Source organism: Triturus cristatus, chromosome 10 (genome assembly GCF_964204655.1).
Source record: "Triturus cristatus chromosome 10, aTriCri1.1, whole genome shotgun sequence".
NCBI lineage: Eukaryota > Metazoa > Chordata > Amphibia > Caudata > Salamandridae > Triturus > Triturus cristatus.
The window spans coordinates 967,650,916-967,671,334 of NC_140593.1; the positions used below are offsets into that span (position 1 = coordinate 967,650,916).

At 45.3% G+C, this 20,419-nt stretch overlaps 1 protein-coding gene across 3 annotated transcripts in view; it reads left to right on the forward strand.

The window, feature by feature from the left end:
* The window catches only part of LOC146796342 (mitogen-activated protein kinase kinase kinase 3-like), a 436,047-nt gene that overhangs the window by 264,919 nt on the left and 150,709 nt on the right, over positions 1–20,419 (forward strand). For all 3 annotated transcript variants that reach the window (XM_085628867.1, XM_085628866.1, XM_085628865.1), the window contains exon 3: positions 362–471. In XM_085628867.1, coding sequence (XP_085484993.1) covers positions 362–471 — 110 coding nt within the window. The remainder of the gene's footprint in view (positions 1–361; positions 472–20,419) is intronic.

The window sequence follows — 20,419 nt, forward strand, 5'->3', positions numbered from 1 at the left end:
CAGCCCGGCTGAGACAGCTTCCCAGGTACACACACAGCCGCACCCGAGTACTTCACAGGTCTTTAAAAGACCATTTACTTGCTAACGAGGCTTTGTTGTGTTTTCACCCCTTCTCAGAGCCCCTGCATCTCCACTCTTGCATTTTGCTGGAAGAATCAGCCCCCCCCCCCCGAAATATTTAGTAGCCCCCTCCAAATTTGGCTCTAGTTGCGCCTCTGACCAGTTGTATGTATCAAACCTGCCCCAAATGACTTCAAGTGCCAAGCATTCTTTAATGAGTTACCAAGGCATGGCAGAGCCCAGGACAATCTTTCAGTCTCTGTTTGCACGGTGCTAATGTTTGATTTGTTTCCTGTTGCAGATGAAGAAGAAGCCCTCAATTCGATTATGAAAGATCTGGCTGCCTTGGGCCGGTGTGGTGGTCTCCTGGACAGCGGCCGCAACAAAAACCATTTGTTCTCCAGCAGACAGGTGAGTCTTTGAGGCTTATGTCTACTCTGCAATGCTGAAAGCCAACTTTAGAGCATAATCAAGAGGCCACTCCTAGTTCTGTGGTCATGCATGATGCTATTATTATGGACATTATCAGGGTTTCTATTGGTAGTGTTAGAGAAGTTACAAAAGAATGCAGCATTTCATAAGCATCCAAAATATTGTGATACATTTTCCACATTATTCACTTTCTAGTTACATTTTCAACTCTAGGTTTACCTCCATATTTTATTTTTGTTTTACTGTTGTTTTTTCCTTGTGCCACCTCTCCCTTTTGTACATCTATACCTTATCCACTGCAGCACTTACCTCCATTGCCTCCCCTAGATTTTCAGTCCATTTACTGATTCCATTCCTTGTTCTTTACCTATTCAAACAAGCTCCAGTATCAAATGTATGTATTATATTGTACTGTGGGTCACAGTGATTTGCTTGCTTATTTTTCTCATTGAGGATTAGGGTTTCCAAGGTGGGCTACATTTTTCAGTTGTCATTATTTTGATAACGATTAATTTCCCATAAAAATACTCTGTTGCCATTTCTTCCAGCGAAAATCACTGCAGCCGCCTATCTCTTGCCCTTTCCTTAACTCCAACCATTGTCCTAAATAAATGTAAATGCAATTATACACATATATACACACACACACCACACACACACACACACACATATATATATATTACCTACTGGCGGTCGCCAGTAGGTAGTTATAGTTAGGACCACGTTTCCATAGGAAATCCGCAACATTCTATTTTGAATAACTTTGGCGCCGGTCGATGAATCCTCGCGAATTTTTCAAAATAGGTGGGGCGCTACGCTCCGCTCCTACCCTGAAAGTCTCGGGTGGATTCGTCAAGCGGGGGCTGAGATAAAAGGGGGGTCCCAAAACGCGTTTTTCCCATGCATTTTTCCATAGGACCTTTAGACAGGGCTACAGCCCGAACGGCTGAACAGAATTACTTGAAATTTGGCAGAGAGGTAGTCCTCAGGTCAAGGAAGTGCCTTTTGTAGGTTTGGTGTAAATCTGTTCAGTAGATTCTGAGAAAATAGCCTTTAAATCAATATATATATCTGAGCCAGCTTACGGTGCGCTTACGGTACGCTTACCGTACGCGTACGGTGGCGTGCGCGAGCGCGATTCTGATTGGCTCTTAGATCTTAGTAAACATTCGAATCGGCCGAAACCAGGAAGCGGCGGCCGCCATTTTCTCTCTCGCACTGAGAGTGATGATGAAAATACAAAGCACAAAAACATGTAAAGGGGCTGTTTAGACAGCTCCCACACACATAGCCATGTTGAGGGAGTCCCCAAAGATCCACCAAGGCCAAAAACGGAATTTTTTTTTTTCCGCTAATTTCGCCGATTACGCTTACCGTACGCGTACGGTAAAAAATGATATAAAAAAAAAAAATTATCCACACTCTCCCCACCCCGTGTGCAAATGGTGCCCGAAGGGCACCATTTGTGCATGGCTTATAAAAATTACGAAAAATTAAAATATTACCTTTCAAAACGAAGTGCATCATATGTCCTCCATGTGCGCACGGTGCGCGAAGCGCATCGTGCGTACATGGCCCATCTAGCGTAACGTGGGCACGCGGTGCGCGTAGCGCACCGCGTGCCCACCGTGCATGCACGGCACTAACTGCTTAAAGTGGGCGCGCGGTGCGCAAAGCGCACCGCGTGCTTATTGTGCGCGCACGGTGCGCGAAGCGCACCGTGCGGGCACGGAACGAACTGCGTTAAGTGGGCGCGCACGCCACGAATGGCGTAAAGTAACTTAGCATTTAAAAAACCATACAAATTCACTGAAAAAACCATAGGTTTCACACACGTTATAGTTAGGAATTAGCATTTAAAAAACCTTGCAAATTCACTGAAAAAACCATAGGTTTCACACATGTTATAGTTAGCGGAAATTTTACTGATAAAAAACCAATGAAATTCCCCCGTTATAGTTAGTGCAGGCAACTATAACTCACGCGACCGCAATCTTCTGCTGATGACATATGTGTCTTTATGAAAAAAAAATATTTGTAATATATGTATAGCTAAAAATGTATGGAAGAAGACATGGGCAAATAAGTGTCTAAATACAGTATTAGCATCAGCAGAGGATTGCGGTCGCGTGAGTTATAGTTGCCTGCACTAACTATAACGGGGGAATTTCATTGGTTTTTTATCAGTAAAATTTCCGCTAACTATAACATGTGTGAAACCTATGGTTTTTTCAGTGATATATATATACATATATGCAAAAAAGAGGCTCTGGGTATAGTTTGAGAACTACCCAGAGTTCTCTGCTTCTTTTTTGCATAATTTATACATCTCTCTAAGCCTGAAAGGGTATTGGTTTGATATATATTAAATTTTTTAAGCATATATATCTTAAATGTAATTATATAAACTCAAATACCAACACTAATCGTAACCCAAAAATACATTATGAATTACATAAACACTGATACAAACCAAAATCAAATTAGGTTATATCAAATTAATAATAATCATAACCATACATTAAATACAACAAATAAGTAACCTTATTTTAAATGTAATCCAAACCCCAGCAGAAGCCCTACATTAAAATAACTTACATTAACTTAGCCATAAATTATATTTAATTCATAGGTTTAAATTATAATATATTAATACTAATTATAACCCTCAATTATACTAGATTATATTAAATGAAAATAACTAAAACAAGACCTTATATTAAACCTAATACTGATTTGCATTTCAAAATAGAAGTAATGTTATACCTCATTAGTGGCAATCAAACTAATGGTGTAGGTGAAGTGATGGCTGGATGTTCAGATGAAGTGATGAGGCTGAAGTAATGGTAGGGTCAATTTTATGTCTTGGTTGCAGATGCTACTGTCTGTAGACGGACCTAATGTTTTCAATATACTTGAGCGGACTTTGGGTCATCCCTTTTCTCGTGATTGGATAGTGTTGTTGTCTAAGTTGTGTACTCCTGTTTCAATGGCTTTTTTTTCTTTTCTTACGTGCAGGAGCATTTCAGTCACACCGTTTTTTCATTGGATGAATTGTTTGCTTCCGCTCATCATTTGAGTGAAATCTTTTTTAACTTACCGTTCAGCACACCATCCTAGTGCATATTTCCTTGCTCTCTCTAACAGCTTTTCCTGTCTCTTCTGTCAAGCTCTCTTCATTCCCCTCTCCTCCGACGGGCTGAGCCGAGTCCTATTGGCTTAGCCAATGATTATTTCAAACTTGCCATAACCTTGGAGACCATCTATGTTGAATTGGGGAATTTAAGAGTCAGGTTGTGTATGTCTGTTTTCTCTATTGAACAGCTCCCCCATTACCCACTCAGTACTTGCATTGTGCCAAAGGTAGGAACTTGTAGTTTAATAGGTGTCACTTTTACAGGCGCTGCATCCCAATATCCGTGTGTGTTTATGTCTGTGGTGGAACATTATTTATAGACTGTGATTAGTTCAGTCGCTAGTTATCATATAGAATTATAGATGGGTAACAGTGAATTACAGGAATGTTTTCACCAAAGGGTTGTGAGTGACAGCATATAGACAAAGAGAGCGAAGTTCAAGTTCCCTGAGGTGGAAAACATCCCCTTATTTCACTTTTTTACCCATCTTTAATTTTATGTTATGTATGGCCCCCAAAATCATCTGCACAACTGCTGCACAGGGTCATACGATAATAGGAGAGTCTTACATGACATGCGCACTCTTCCCTGATGCAAATGTGAAAAATAAATAACTTACCTGCTGTCTTTAACCAATACCTTCCATGCCTTCTCACCCCGTCTTGCAGCTAGCTTTCTGCTTTCAGTGAAAGCCGACAAGCAGCCCTGTGCCGACAGGATCTCAGAGAGACCCTTAACCTGGCCTGGAAGGCCGTATGACACCACAACAGTTGATATCCAGTTTTTTGTTATCAACTGTTGTGATGTCATAGCAAGGAGTAATGACTTTCGATAACTGAAACTAATGGTTGGTGCTCTCTATGAGAGCCATACATAACATTGTCTCTCCTCTACGGGCTTGATAGTTATTAGTAGCCGTTGCGTCCATGGTTCATGCCATTATTAGGGGTTTCCTTTGTTACTGTGTCGCATTTCGTAGCAACTATTTTCCTGTCAGTTGGGTATGCGATATTCCATCGATTGATCACAGGCTCTGGTTCTCAATAGTTTCTCAGGTTTTTGGTCCCCGCTTTCTTTCAGGGATAGAAAGTATGTTCTCTATTCTTGCTTACCATCCCTTCTCCCTGAGTCAGAACCAAGGCTTGGGCACTCTCAAAAGCTGTGTGCAGAATGTGCAATAAACAGTCTGGTACATAGTCCCATCTACTAGACGGGAGTGAATAATGTCTTTCTTTGGTGTCCTTTTCCCCCTTCGCTTTATCTAAATTAGCCATTTAAAGATTACTAGGATGTCAAATTTCACTATATAGAATACTCATGGAGTCATTTCAGGCAGATTGAATGGCTGCACACAATATTGTGGAATATTTTAAAATTAAAAACAAGATAGTGTAGTTTGACAACTTAGCAAGAACATGATACGTAAGAAGATGAAGGGGAATGGACATCAATGTATGTCCATTCACATAAATGTCAGAAGCAGTTAGCAGATTCTCTCACTCTTTAATGCAAACTTAATTTCAAACTATCCAAAATATTTTTATAATTTTAATTATTAATATTATGATTAGGCGGGTGCTTGTCTGCTTTGATTTTAGATTTAGGTCCATAGAGCTTAGAAGCAAAAGTCCATAGTAATGGATATGCAGATTTTTGAGTGTCTCTCCCACTATATCTGATTCGACTGTCTACTTATATCATCTCCCACTTCTGATGCCCATCAGATCATGTCTTGCATCTGACACCCACGCCGGATTGACAATCTGTTCAGATCATCTCCTGCGTCTGACAACCATGCTGCAGCGACAGTCTAATAAGGTCATCCCCATCTGCCACCCATGCCACATTGATAATCTATTCAGATCATCTACTTGCCAAGCTGCAGTGCCAGTATGTTAAGGTCATCCCCCGCCTCTGCCACCCATGCCATATTGATAGTCTGTTTAGGTCATCCCCCGCCTCTGCCACCCATGCCATATTGATGGTCTGTTAAGGTCATCCCCCGCCTCTGCCACCCATGCCATATTGATAGTCTGTTTAGGTCATCCCCCGCCTCTGCCACCCATGCCATATTGATAGTCTGTTAAGGTCATCCCCCGCCTCTGCCACCCATGCCATATTGATAGTCTGTTAAGGTCATCCCCCGCCTCTGCCACCCATGCCATATTGATAGTCTGTTAAGGTCATCCTCCGCCTCTGTTATGTTATAGGGTTTTTATATAGCGCCTATCACCGCCGGTCTCTAAGCGCTCAACAGAAAAACCACAAACATACAGACGCCTCAGTGCCCTCTGCCTGCTCCAATTAGGCTGGAAGTGTTACCTTTCCAAATAAGTGTGTCTTAATATGCCACCCATGCCATTTTGATAGTCTGTTTAGGTCATCCCCTGCCTTTGCCACCCATGCCATATTGATGGTCCGCTCAGATCAGACTCCTGCACAGCTCCACAGAGGTGCTCTGGTACCTCCCGATTTCAGCCCTGCTTTAAAGGGAACCACCACATTAACATAACTGTCTTAGACATATGAGGGAGAAATGCACTGAGCTCAGACTGCACATTCAAAAGAATGACATCTATTTCTATTTTTGGGATGCCTTTGATTCCGAAATGCACATCCTGGGAAGCCCACCCCCTTGCCTGGACTGTGGATGCACCTACCCTCGGCAGCCTTGGTAAGGGAGCCACTGTGGTGTGCATTCACTCTGTACCAGGCTCTGGTAAGGGCACTGGTGTAACAAAAGCCACCGCAGCCCCCGCGGTGCGGGGGACCCCGAGCTTCAGGGGCCCCTCTGTCACTGGCAGGCTGCGCACCTGAGAGCTTCGGACTGGGGTGCCCCCTGCATGTACTTTGCAGGGGTGGGGGCTCAAGTTCCGTTACGCCACCGGGTAAGGGTAGCCTGGAGCTGTGGCACACTGGAGGGGCAGATATGAAAACACAGTGCCTGGAGCTCTTCTTGGGCACCGGGCCCAGAGGCCGAAGAGGCCGACTGAAGCCTGGTTGTTGCTGTATTTTACAGTTTAAAAAGGGGTCAGGGTGCTCACTGTATTCCTTGCACTAGGGTTCCTGACATACTGGCTGCGCCACTGGGCCCTGCTCACCTCTGCTGCCCTTCCTTCGATCACCAGCAGGTGGCAGGAGACTTGCGCGGGCAGTACGTCTCTGAACGTTCCTGTCATAGAAGCAGAAAAGGGGTTTGCCCGTATTACCCCACCATACCTGGGCTATAAACATATACAATAAAGATAGGATAACAAGTGGGGATTGATTAAACACCAAAGATCCTTTTTTTCCATAACCGATCTTAATCCGATTTAAAATTGCAACTATATCACATTTGGCTATTTAATCCCATTGCTAATACTAACCACACCCGTCTCTGTTTGATTACTTAGTACATTTTTAATGAAGTTTAGTGGCAACATACTCAAAGCAAAGTAGGTACAAATACATCATTGATAACCATATATGTTCAACATTACAATCACTGTGTGATCATTGCATAGCAGTAAAATAATTTGCTAAACCAACTTGCAAACGAGGACGAATGTCTTGATTTCTATGAGAGCTGAAGTTATGTAACAGTGGTGTCCCTTTCTGACACAAATTTCACTAATTGTGCTCCTGTGCCAGGACATTGACACCTTCTATGTGAACTCCCTACCTCTTCTCGCTTTCTACCATCATCTGCTGATGTCAAAAACAATTAGGAGTAAAATAGAGTTTTTGCTATGGTAAGCAATCTAATTGCTGATGCCTCCTCATTGGTGGACATGTTTCCCATCATGCGCCACACTATGGGCCTCATTTATGAAAAGTGACGCATCGCTGCATGAAAACAGCGATGCGTAACTTTTCATTGCGCCCTCCTTGCGACACCAATGATGCATCGTATTTACAGTATGACGTATCATGTTGCAAGGAGCTACAGATACGTCAGTATTTCTGACGTATCTGTAGGCGCAAAAATGACGCTTTGCTAGAGTGTGTCACAAAAGTGACGCAACTCCAGCAATGGGTTATTTCACATGGGCAAGTCCCATTTCAAATGTGCCTGTGTCAGTCTTACGCCTGCTGTGAAGCAGGCGTATGATATTGACACATTTGCGTCCTAGAAGTGGCGCAGTGAAATCTCACAGATTTCACTGCATCACTTCTACGTGGCTTACTTGCGTTGGAACGCCCGCCCTGCATACATTATACCTGGTGCAGGTATAATGTGGCGCAGGGGTTTATAAAGTGATGCATCTACCTAGATACTTCACTTTGTAAAAATGACGCAACATGGCACATTTTTTCGGCTGCTGGTCCGTCACAAAAAGTGATGCACCAGCAGCGCAAAAGTGACGCAAGGGCTCATAAATAAGCCCCTATGTGATAACTCTGCTGAGATACGGGAGAACCACCCATAAATGTTGCAACAAAAAAAGGAAGAAAATGTGCATGACCATTGGAGGTGGGCCGTGGATGCTGACATCATACTTTGTACTGCCCTTTCCATCTTTTCTAGGATGCCACTATTCTGACTCGAACAAAACACAGAAGAATGGTCATTATTCTAAATAAACAAAAAGTAAGTGGGAGGTTTAGCTGGTCCGTTGTCACTTGGCAGGCATTTCTCTACTGGACAGTCACAGGTAAAAGGAATCCGATGGCAAGTTTCCCACAGTGAAATGTCCTAGAACCGTATCCCAGTGCAAAGAAAACCATTTTGTTCACCTTTTTCTCTAGACACATAGATGTCAAATAGGTGCAGCAGGAGTAATCGTTACTACCTCTGGCTTTTTCTGTGATGCCCAAGCATTGTTTCCTGGCTTAGAGGTTTCTCCAACCCGGCTGTGTAATACAGTCGTGTTGGAGAAACCTAAGTGCGCATGTCAGTTTCGCCAGCCTAAGACTGCCAACCAAACTGACATGTGCACTTAAAAGTGAACCTACCACTCCTTTTCCCCCTCCCATGGCCCTGCCCCGCCCCTCCCTGCCCATGCTGGCTCAGCCAGCAGCTGAAAAATAAAACAAAAGGAAAATTTTGTTTTATTTTTCAGCTACCGGTTTTGAGCCAGTGTGGCGACGGCCCTCCTCCACCATTGCAGAGGAGCCGCCACTGGTAGAAACAGAAAGCAAACGAGGGGGGCTAGGTACACTCTTTACTTTCTGTAGTTTACAGTAATTTTTCTTTCTCATGTTCCTCTGGAGCAAATAGGAAGCTGTTGAGGGAAGAGAGGTGGGACCAGTAGTCATGCTTACGATATAATTGGAAGTCAAAGGGTGCGTGATGCAGCGTCCGCTACTTCCGTCATTTTGTTGTATCAACAGCCGTGATTATGAAAAAAGTTGACCCCTCAATAAAGGTGATTGTGCCTTTTTTAACAGATTTTTCACAAAGCCACAAGAAGACTTCTAGGTTCTTGAAAAAAGACTGTTGCGTGAGGTGCGCGTTCCCACACAGGAATGTCATGCTACTATGATGGAATGTTAATGAACAGTCCCAAGTTTTTGGCTTGGATGACATTGCTTTGCCTGAGATGAACTCAGATTGTTGCTGTTCTAGCACTTTTACTGGGCTGCTCTCAGAAACTTGCTGCCAAAAGGTCTTATTTATGAGGCGTTTCTTCAGGCTCTGGCCAGAATTCTGAGCACGTAGCACCAACGGAGTGGCTTACGCGTACCACTGGTGAGCAACAAAAATTCTGTCCAAAATCTGTCAATTGGGACCTACAGCGAGCTGGTAGGGTAAGGTGCTCAGATGGTGAACGGGGGATCAGCTCATTGCTGTGATTAAAAACCCAATTTAATCCACTCTCCTGGATGTGATATCAGCTCTTGCAGCATATAGGGAGAATGTAATTGAGTTGTTTAGCGGACTCCTTCCGTACCCCTTGAGTCCACTGCTCATAACAGGAAAAGAGTGCAAAGCTTTATTAGAAATCAGTCTCTTAACATGAATTTGTCTCATCTTTTATCTCATCTCATTTTATCTTTGGAAGAAATCATATCTACACCTCTTCACACCACTGTACTCTACTTTGCACCTCTCTGTACCACTCCACTCTATGCCCCTTCACTTTATGCCAATCCACTATACTCCACTCTAATCAACTTTGCACCACTCCACTCTGCACCACTTTCCTCTACACCACTTCCCTCTACTCTGAAACAATCTATTCTACCCCACTGCACTCTACTCCAATCTATGCCACTTCACTCTATGCCACTCCACGCCATTGCACTCTGCGCCACTCCACTGCACTCTATGCCAATGCAATCTGTCACTGCACTCGACTCTGCAGCCCAGTAGTCTATGCTGCTGCTCTCTACACCACTGCACTCTGACACTCTGCTCTGCAACACTGCACTTTCCACCACTGAACTCTCCATCACTCCACTCTGCAGCACTCCACTTTTTGCCACTCTCCGCAATATACTCTACTCTGCACCACTCTATGCCACTTTACTCTACACTGCTGCACTCTACTCCACTCTACTCCACGGCACTCTATGCTACTCTACTCTGCACCACTTTACTCTGCACCACTCTACGCCACTGCACTCTTATTCACTGCACCCTATGCCACTCTACTCTGCACCACTTGACTGAGCGTCTCTGTACTTTACAATGCACCACTCTAATTTATGTCACTGCATTCTAAGATGCTGCATTGTACGCCACTGGATTGTATGCCCCTGCACTCTGTCACTAAACTCTGGAATTCTATGCCAATGCACTCTACACCAGTCCACTCTACTGTTCACCACTCCAATGTATGGCACTGTACGCCACTGCACTCCACTCTACTCTGCGCCACTGCACTCTCCTCTGCACTTCTGTACTCTACTCTCCATTACTGTACTCAAAGCTACTTCACTCTATCTACACCACTCTACTCTACGCCACTGCACTCTACGCCAATGCACTCTACTTGACTCTACATCACTGGACCCTGCACCACTCTACTTTGCACTGCTGTATTACATGCCACTGTACTCTCCACCATTTTACTCTGCATCACTCCACTCTATGCACAGAGTACTCTGCAGCACTTCACTCTATGCCACTGCACTCTATGGCACTATTCTCTACTATCCATCACTCTACACCACTCCACTCTGCACCACTCTGCCACTCTATAGCCAATTTGCTCTACGTCACTGTACTCTCTGCCACTTCACACTGCACCACTCCACTCTCCACCACTGCACTCTACGCCACTGCTCTCTACTATGGAACACCTAAATCTACGCCACTGCATTCTATGCTGCTGCATTGTATGCCAATATACTCTGCAACAATCTCCACCAATGCACTCCGCACCAATCCGTTCTACTCTATGCCAGCCTACTGTATGCCCCTCTACGTGACTCAAATCTATGGCACTCCAATCCAAGACACTCTATGCCACTCCACGAAACTACTCCACTCAACGAGACTCCACGCCATTCTTCTCTATGCCACTAACTTTTAGCCTTACTGACGTACAACAGGGCGAAAACACATTGTCAAAGCCTTAGTTCCTGCATAGGTGAGACCTCTTGACTTTGCCAATGCTTGTTTCTTTTTGCACCTAATGTATACTGTTTGTTGGTGCATAGTAGTGCTTACGTTCACTCTCAGGTTGGAAGTAGGGCAGTAGGAGAGCTCCAGAGACAGGCACCCGAAGGAGTGATAATGATTTAAAGGGTAAAGTCTGCAATTTAACAAGTTTTGTGACTGACCGCCAACCCCCCACTGTGCCTGTCGGCCCGGTGCAGCGAAGAATGGAGTGGCGGGCAGGAGCTAGGAGTCCTCTTCTGACACACCCCAAGAGCCAGATGGTATTTCCGTGCCCTTCTCCTCCAGGCCTGGCTGCTCATTCTCTCAGCCTCTTGGGACAACTGCCGAGTTTCATGACTCACCTCATCTCGCTGTGACGTTTTTCCATCCTCCGACCTCTGCTCCTAATCTAAAGCAGTCCAAAAGCGGCTTTTTTCTCCTCGGCGTCCTGTTTGTATAAAGCAACGCTAGGCCTTGCTCACAAGGGTGTATTAAAGTGAAAGGATTCCTGGGTGCGAGCCAGCTAAGATTTTCCATGCCAAGGCCCAATACGGTAAAAAAAAAAAAAAAAAAAAAAAAAGAATAGTTGAACACTTGGTCGCTGAAAAGAAAAGTGGGGTTTCAATTTGTATGCAGCAGCAACATCTTGCTCCTACACCTGTTTCCCTCTTGCCTGCATCCTTGCTTGTTCTTTGTAAGGAAGACACAAAGCAATTACATGCTTTTTTTTAAAGTTTAAAAATGCTGTATTGAAAGAAAAAAATAAGGAACATTGTGCAATTATATCAAACAGAAGTAATCATCAGAAGGACAATCCAAGTAAATATAGGAACAAGCAAAAAAAAAAATACCATCACATTTTGATAATAGAAGGAAGATAATAAACATATGAGAGATTAACAAATTAAACATATTCTATATTAATAAAATATGAACATGAGAAACTTGAATTGAAATACATAACTGTAATGCTAAAACAAATGCATTTTAATTATAAGGGCGAAGGGAAAGCAAGTGAAGAAAAAAAAGGAAAGAGAGAGACAAAGCAAAGACAGAGGAGGAAAAATAGGGAAAGGAAGGGTCAAACACATGCTTTTAAATGGAACTTACACTGATTTGTAATACAGAGTGGCCAATTCAGAGTGCCAACCAGTATTACAATGCAAGCAAGGACAATGTCTCCAGGTTTTCTGGTTGGATACTGAAAGGGAGCCATATCTGGGGTGAAATGATTCCCTCACACCTGTGACCCTCCAGGGCCTCTGAACATCCCACACTAATGGGTGCTGTGGCCCTGAAAAGGCAGCTGCACTGCTGTGGAGATGTGCACAATCTCTCTCAGGACCAGCTTCACAAACATTTGTACCCACAAGCAACACCTTGGTGATAGTGCTGAGACAGGCCCAAACTGTTTCTTTTCTTCTCATTTTAGCACTTGTTCCTATTTAAAGCTGAAAACAAATTGTACTTATGTGCAGTTTACATTCGCTCCCACCACTGCAAACTCGTGGAAAAATATGCAGAAATAAAGCATGCAAAATGTGAGCAAATACTTTTTTGTAATTTACACCCTAGTTTTTCATTGATGTAAAAATCAAGTACAGAATTTTTTTTTTTAAACCTGCCCCGTTTTTGCACTAGATTTCAAATTGAGGCTCTTTATGTTCGAGGACAGAGTCGCTTGCAAATGCAGATGGCACATTTTCATTTACAGCAAAAGGATTTCTTTCAGCCATTGGCTGGCGACTTTGTGATTCTGTCTTTGCTCACCCTTATGAAGCATGCATCTCTTACTTAATGCTATTGGCAGTTTGATGTATTCCTCCGCCCCCACTTGAGTACCTGCCTTGCACTGCATGAGGGATTACTTTACAACTGTAGCCCTTTCTATCCATTACTTCTGCTGGCTGTCTCCCATGTGTCTTAATCTAATGTGCTAACACCTTATACCTTATCACTTTGAGCTTGGGCCTATTGGCTTTGCAGTGCTTGCTATCCATCGCCAAGGCGTGCCCACTGAGAGTGGTATTACATGTGGAAGCATCAACCACAACTAACATTGACTCTTGCACAAACCGTCTTGAAGGGTGGGTGCATTTACTATCTCTAGAAGACGTTTTGGGGATTGCTCATGTCTTAAAGGATGAAGGGTCATCCATGCCAGCACCTTTTCAAAATCCAGAACAGCTGATCATGCACCTAAAGGGATGTATGCCATCTAATAAGCCGTAGATACTGTCAAACAGGATGTGGCGTAAAACGGGGGCAATTTAGTCTAGTCTGCATCAATAAGTTGCATGATTAAGGTAAAACACCCTTTTAAAAGATACATTCTCAAGAAAAGACAGCGAGGAGCCTAGAAGTATGTCGGGCAGTATACTATACACTTGTCTCAAGAGTTCAAATCACTGTCATGAGGTTTTGACTGAAAAATCCAGGAACTTCCTACTCATCCCAACCCAAGTATAGCAATGAGTATATTAATTTCCACAAAGATAGGCTACTGTAATGCTCTGTGTAAGGGGTTACCTAAGCAACTTATCCACAAGATAGCTGCTTATAAAGGATCAGTCCTCCAGCCTGATGACTGAGTGCAAGAAAATGGATTATATATCCACAGTGCTCATCACCAGTTGGAGTCAAGCCTGTTCCTAGGCACCCAAAGCTAGCAGGCCTCAATTAAAGCGCCCTGTTCACTGCCTTGTTCTGCAACAGAAGGCCTCATTGCCACTGGCAGGTTGGGAAGTGCTGTACAAAGCCCACTAACTTGTGAGAAACCTCCAAAGAGCAGCAGTGAAGAGCTGATGGCTTTGAAGTGGAACACAGGTAGAGAGAACATTTAACAAGGCCGGCTAAGCCAATCAGCTCTTTCGAAAGTAGCTAAGCAGGTTACTGTTTAGCATCTCTTGGTGCAGGCAACAACTGCGTGGCGTTGAACCGAGCAAGCTCATTCGATGCTTATGAGGGGTAAGGAGCAGGCGTAGCTGTATAGGAAACAGACATTCTGTTCTGCGATCTGGATGGCGGGGCTGAGGATTTAAAGCAAGATATTCCCGAAGCGACTATGAAGAGTTCACAATTAACCGTAGAAACAGAAGTGCTCCAGAATTAATTACAGCAACCATACAAAGGAATAACAAGCGCAACCGCGCACCTCGCGCGGCAGCGGGGAGAGGGGAGAGAGGAGGGGGGCCTGCGCTGGTTTCCCTTGCGGGAGCGAGCAGCAAGGCGCGATAATTGCTAACATATGGCGCCGCTGCTCGCTCCTGCAAGGGAATCTCCAAACGTGCATGCGTTGCCATTGAAAGCAACGCAACGCGTGCACGTTTTTGCCTGCAAAAGTTTAGCGATGGCTAAAGGTCTTTTTCCTATGCAGCGCATGCGCGCTGCGTAGGCGAGACCTAAAAAGTACATGTACGTGTACAATGTAGGCTTTGGGTCAGCCCAGTTCAGCCATTGGTATCTCATGATTCACCTTTAGGTTACGTATGCGATCCGTCAAGGCCATGTCATTTTGAGGATGTTTAAATTGAACCGTTTGGTTTCCCATTGGTGATGGTGTTCAAGTCGTCCTTCTGTTAGACTGCAGACGTCAAAGACAATGTGTGTTCTTTAATGTGTCACTCTACTGACACAATGGCCTTTTAACTGCTGGTTTACAGCTTTGTTGATGAGGACGTGTCCTATTTGCCTTGATGGTAGGCTAGAACTATTCACTAATCACCCTTGCAAGATCATTAGTTTTACTTGGCTATAATAACATGTTGGTGTATTTACAGCCTTTTAATTCCGAAAGTAAAGACGGGCATGCGCATAAGGTTTCTTACAGACTAATTGAAAATACTGGCCCATTGTCAAAAGTATCTGCGATGCAATATTGTGTTGGGTATCCCTTTTTCGTTTACCACATAAAAGCACAAATATCATCTTCTGACTACTTTTTATATACAGGGTACAGTTTGACGCTGCTAATATAATGCATTCATTGAAAGGGCCTTTCTCCCAGCTTCCACTTTTTGTTATCCAAGAGGTTACTTAATTATGAGATTTTCTTACTTGGACAGCTGAGAGCAACACACAAATTCGCCCCACTATTACCAAAACTTCCCTAAGGCGATGCCTATTAGCTGTGCCATTGCTTGTATAAGAAACGTAAGACATATTGGCTTTACTAGTGCTTGTTGTTTTTGCATTTGTAGCGTGAAGCCAGGGGGGGGGGCACTTACTGGAGGCAGAGGGAGAGCTGGGGCGCCCCTACTGCAGCCTTAATGAATATGGTAGGGGAGGACTACAACTCTTGGGGGCAATAGCCCACATTGTAGTAAATCCGAACCTACCCTGGTCATGGTCCCAACAGGGGAAGCTGCCATTACTCCATACAAATTTAAGCAGAGTGACTACATTCTGCAACTAGCTAGGGATCGGGTATCTTGGCTTTGCTCCTACCTCAGACCAGAGACACAGATGTGATGAGGCTGCTTGTCTTCGATAATAACCCAGTATTTTTGTAAAGCACAAACTAATCACCCCTAAGGGTCTCAAGGCGCTGGGGGTCGTCAGGAGATTAAAGTGAGCTATTGCCAAGAGTCACATGATGGTGAGATGATCTGCCTTTGGCGATCGAACCGTTAGCCCCGTGCTCGGGAGTCAGACGCCCTGGCCGCTACGCAACCCCTCTCCCTCTGGATGATTTCATATGAGAAGGACCTGACAGTCAGCAGGATGAGAAGGAAGGACAAAGAGAAGGAGGATTGTTCATGTACCTTGGGGAAAAACAAAATCCCAGTAAATAATATCCTCTTTGGGCTCTCGGTGTGTTGCAGGGTATGCCTGAAGGCCGTGCCCTCTATCATCACCCACTTAGTATGGCCGACTATTGTTTTTCTTTTTTTGTTACATGCGAATAACGTTTTGTACGTAAGCACAAAACGGCCAAATGCAATGAGCCCAAATAACGTACTTGTGGGCATATATGGAATTTTCATTATGATATTTTGGATGAAAAAAATAGCAATAATTCCAAAAAGCAACGCATGTCCCAGCTGTGTTAAATTTATGCTAAAAAGAACATTGAATTTATTGGATCAAAAAATGTAAAATAATGCTGTTTCATTTTATTTTGTGCTGGTTTCCACGTTGTGCACAGTGCTTATAAAATAAGCCCTTTGAAAATTGGAGGAAAGTAAATAAATGAAAAAAAAACAAGAATATATCAGATGTAATGGTGCTTGCTTCATTCATGAGGAACATATTCTATTGAATGCATGCTCTCGATATACAGAAAGCGACTTTTGGGTCAGAATCCGTCAGTCATTAGTTACTTTTGCTTCTAAATGTTCAGCTGTTGGTGTGAGACATTCTTTTTTTTTTTTTTTTTTTTTTTTATAAAACCTTTATTTCTTCAAGAATCTGGACACAGCTATTCAGCCGACAACCCGGAGGTTCGGCAGCTTCGGTAGGAGAGGACAAAGAAGCGTCCACAGTGCATTGAAGGAGCAGTGAAAAGGTTCCATTTTTAAATAATTACAAACACACAACAAACCCCAGCAAGGCAACAACACTGAATACCCACGGTGTTAGCCCCTCAGGGGGGAGCCGGACCCCAATCGTCTAACAGTTACAGTACTGTGAAAAGAGGAAAACGGGGGGAAAGCAGAGGCCCAAGAAGTCAATTAACCATCACATCTGCATACTAAGCTGGAAAGAAGATCAAGAAGAAAGCTGTTCCTCGGGGGGATCCAGATCAGGGGCAAGACATATTCCCCCCCTGTATTGATTCCACCGCCCCCAGATGGCATGCCACTTCCGAGGGCGGCCTCTAGCGCAATAGACTGTCTTCTCCCTGAGCATACTCCAGTCCATATTTTCTTTCCACGCGGTTAACGTGGGGGGCCCCGCGGAACCCCACAAGCGCGCGATGTCCCTCTTAGCAACCATGTTACCCAGAGTCACCCACTGGGTCTGCGCCTCATCATGATCAGTGGGCCCCCAGACATTCAGGAGACAACACCGCGCTTCCGGCTGCATAGCAATGCCCGTCACCTCCCCCATCACCGCATGAACTCGCCTCCAAAATTCCGTGATGACACCACATTCCCAAATGATATGGAGGAAAGTACCCACCATACCACATCCCCTCCTACATAGGCCTTCCTCCGAGAATCCCATATGAACCAGTCGCGGCCCCGTCACATACACTCGATGCAATATCTTGAGCTGCACCAGCCTCAGACGCGACGGGATCGCAACCTCCTTAGGAGAGGAAACAGCAGACTGCCAGTCCTCATCATCGAACTCGAGTCCGTCCCTGGTCCACTGGTCCCGCAGCCCCAGAAGCATATCAGCCCGAACATTTATCAGTTTCTTGTAGATGAGCGAGATCGTGCTCTCTGGCATATGGCCATCAAGGATCCGGTCCTCCAAAGGAGAGGACTCAGGCACCCTCTCACCCTCCACAAGGACTGACCGCAGGGCATGACGCACCTGAGCATATCGGAAAAACTCGGATGCCCCCAACTCATACTCCTTCTGCAACTCTTCAAAGGACTTCACCCTCCCCTTAATCAGCACATCTCCAACCCTGGAGATGCCGATCAAGTCCCATTTATCAAACCCTTTCGTATGCCAAAGCCTACCCAACCTTTCAGATTCAAACAACGGGGTAGCTAGGGTGAGCCTATCCTTCCAGCCCAGAGAGTCAGTCGCCATCTTCCATACACGCACCGCCACCCCAGTGGGCCCCGTGAGGGACGAGTCGAGGGACCGCGAATACAATGCCCTAAGATAGTTCCCACCGCGCAGCAACCATCTGTCCATGGCATAACCAGGGCTGAGAGCCGGGCCATAAAGACCATGGTTAATCGCGGACAACTGGGTGGCCCAGTAATAGCGTCGGATGTCTGGAAGAGCGATACCCCCATCATACCATGGAAGCGTCAATTTAGCAATCGCTATCCGCGGCCGCCCATCCCACAACAACGTTCGTTGGAGGCTTTCGACCTCCCGAAAGTACTTGGCCGGCACCCAATCCAGAGTATTCTGCAATGCGTAGAGGAACCGAGGAAGGGACATCATTTTGAACAAGGCAGCGCGCCCGACGAGGGAGAGCGGCAACCTCCGCCAGCCCTCAACATCCCGCCGCAGGCGCGCCAGAGGGGGGAGCAGGTTTCTCTCATACCGCAAAGCGGGGTCCATGGAGATAAAGATCCCCAGATACATGAAGCCCTGCTGAGCAATCTGGATCGAACAAGTTCGCGGGACCGATGGAACCTCACCACTCAGAACGTATAAATACGATTTACTCCAGTTGATGACGAGACCCGAGTTCCTACAGAAAGATGTAAGAACGTCACAAACCACTATGAATGAATTCTCGGGCGAGGCAAGATACAACAGGATGTCGTCAGCATATAGCGAAATGCGGTCCTCGTGTCCGGGCGACCAGCGAAGGCCACGTATGTCCGGGTGCCAGTGTATCCACGCCGCCAGCGGTTCAAGGGCAAGGGCGAACAGCAGAGGCGACAGGGGGCAGCCCTGCCGAGTCCCCCTCCCAAGCCGGAACGGAGTCGATGCCCGGCCATTTACCACCACACTCGCAAGGGGTCCCTCATACAGCAACCTCACCCAACTCACAAAACCAGGGCCAAAGCCGAACTTGGCTAGCACAGCCCACAAATACGCCCATTCCACCGTATCAAAGGCCAGCGTGGCATCAAGAGACGCCACAATTGCCGGTTCTCGCAGCGTGCCAGCCCTGGCGATCACACCATGAAGGCGCCGAAGGTTTAACGCGGTGTTGCGATGCGGAATAAAACCGGATTGATCCGGGTGAATCAAGTCTCCAAGTACCCTGACCAATCGGCCCGCCAGGATTTTAGCCAGAATCTTCGGCTCGGCGTTGAGGAGTGAGATGGGCCTATATGAGGCACACTTATCTCGGGGTTTACCATCTTTGTGTATCACAACAATTGTCGCCAGCCTCTGGTCCAACGGGAGGGTCCCACTCCCCCGCGCCTCCACGAACATGGCGCGCAGGTGAGGGGCTACCCTATCCGGGAACAGCTTATACAGGTCAATCGGCAAGCCATTCGGGCCCGAGGCCTTGCCCGGGTTCAGCGCGCGAATAGCTCCCGCCACCTCATCGGGTGTGAGACATTCTTAATCACATCTTGGATCACCGCACAGGAGTATTTTACTCTCATCATTTCCGGTCTTGCCTACAGCGCGCATGCATTGTTGGAGAAAGCTATTGTAAATATAAAAAAGCTTAAATACGGGCTTGAAGCTGCCGCATACTTATAATTTCTTACCATTGGTTTGCTCCCAAATCGCTCCCCTTTCCTTGCTTCTCATTGGTCAGGGCCTTCTGCAGCTTCCACTTTCTCTTCTCCTCTTCCGTCATCCGGTCGTCCATGGAGCTTGGACCGTGTACAGTTTTCGGTCTCTGCGGCCAGTGTCCTCCCACTGGCTGCCACTTGTACAGGTCCTTTTTTAAATTTTAATTCAAGCACTCCTTAAGATTGCATGTGTTTGCAGGCTCTATCTACCCCCTGCCATCAATACCACCCCCTCTCCCATCCTTGTTGTCATCCCTCCCACCCCCTCTTGTGCCTTTTTATTTGCCCCACCTTACAAGCGAAAGCGATATGACGGCCAGCGATGGCCGCACCATAGCATTTTGTTTCACTTATTTTAAGCCATCTAAAAAAAACAATAAAGAAGCCAAGTAGCTCACGCAAAGATATTTGGCTTTGTTAATGTTTTCTAAAGATGTTGCATAGCAGCGCTACCTGCTGTGCAACATGGGTTAAAGTAAATAAAAACAAAGTGATAATGGTGCAGTCAATGCTGGCTGAACCATAGGGCTATGGTTTTATTTACTTTGAGCCATGTTGCACAGCAGCCTGTGCTGTTGTACAACATCTTTAAAAACATTGACAATGCTAATAGTCTTGCATAGGCAAAACCTATTGGCTTTGCCAATGCTTGTTCTATTGGCTGTGTGTGTTCTCCTGCCTCCCTTGGAAAGCTTGACAGACTGTTTTACACCTGCTAATGCCAGTTGCTGTCTACTCTCCTCTCTTCATTTGACTTCTCCAGCAGTGTGACGGGCGATATGCGTTGGCAAAGCCAGTTAGTCAGGCTTTAAAGCACTAACGCATGCAAACAAAATCACACACAAATGCACACACATCAGTTTGCAACCACCATAGAAACATCAGAACTATTGGCTTAGCTAATGTGTTTTTCTTCTTTGATA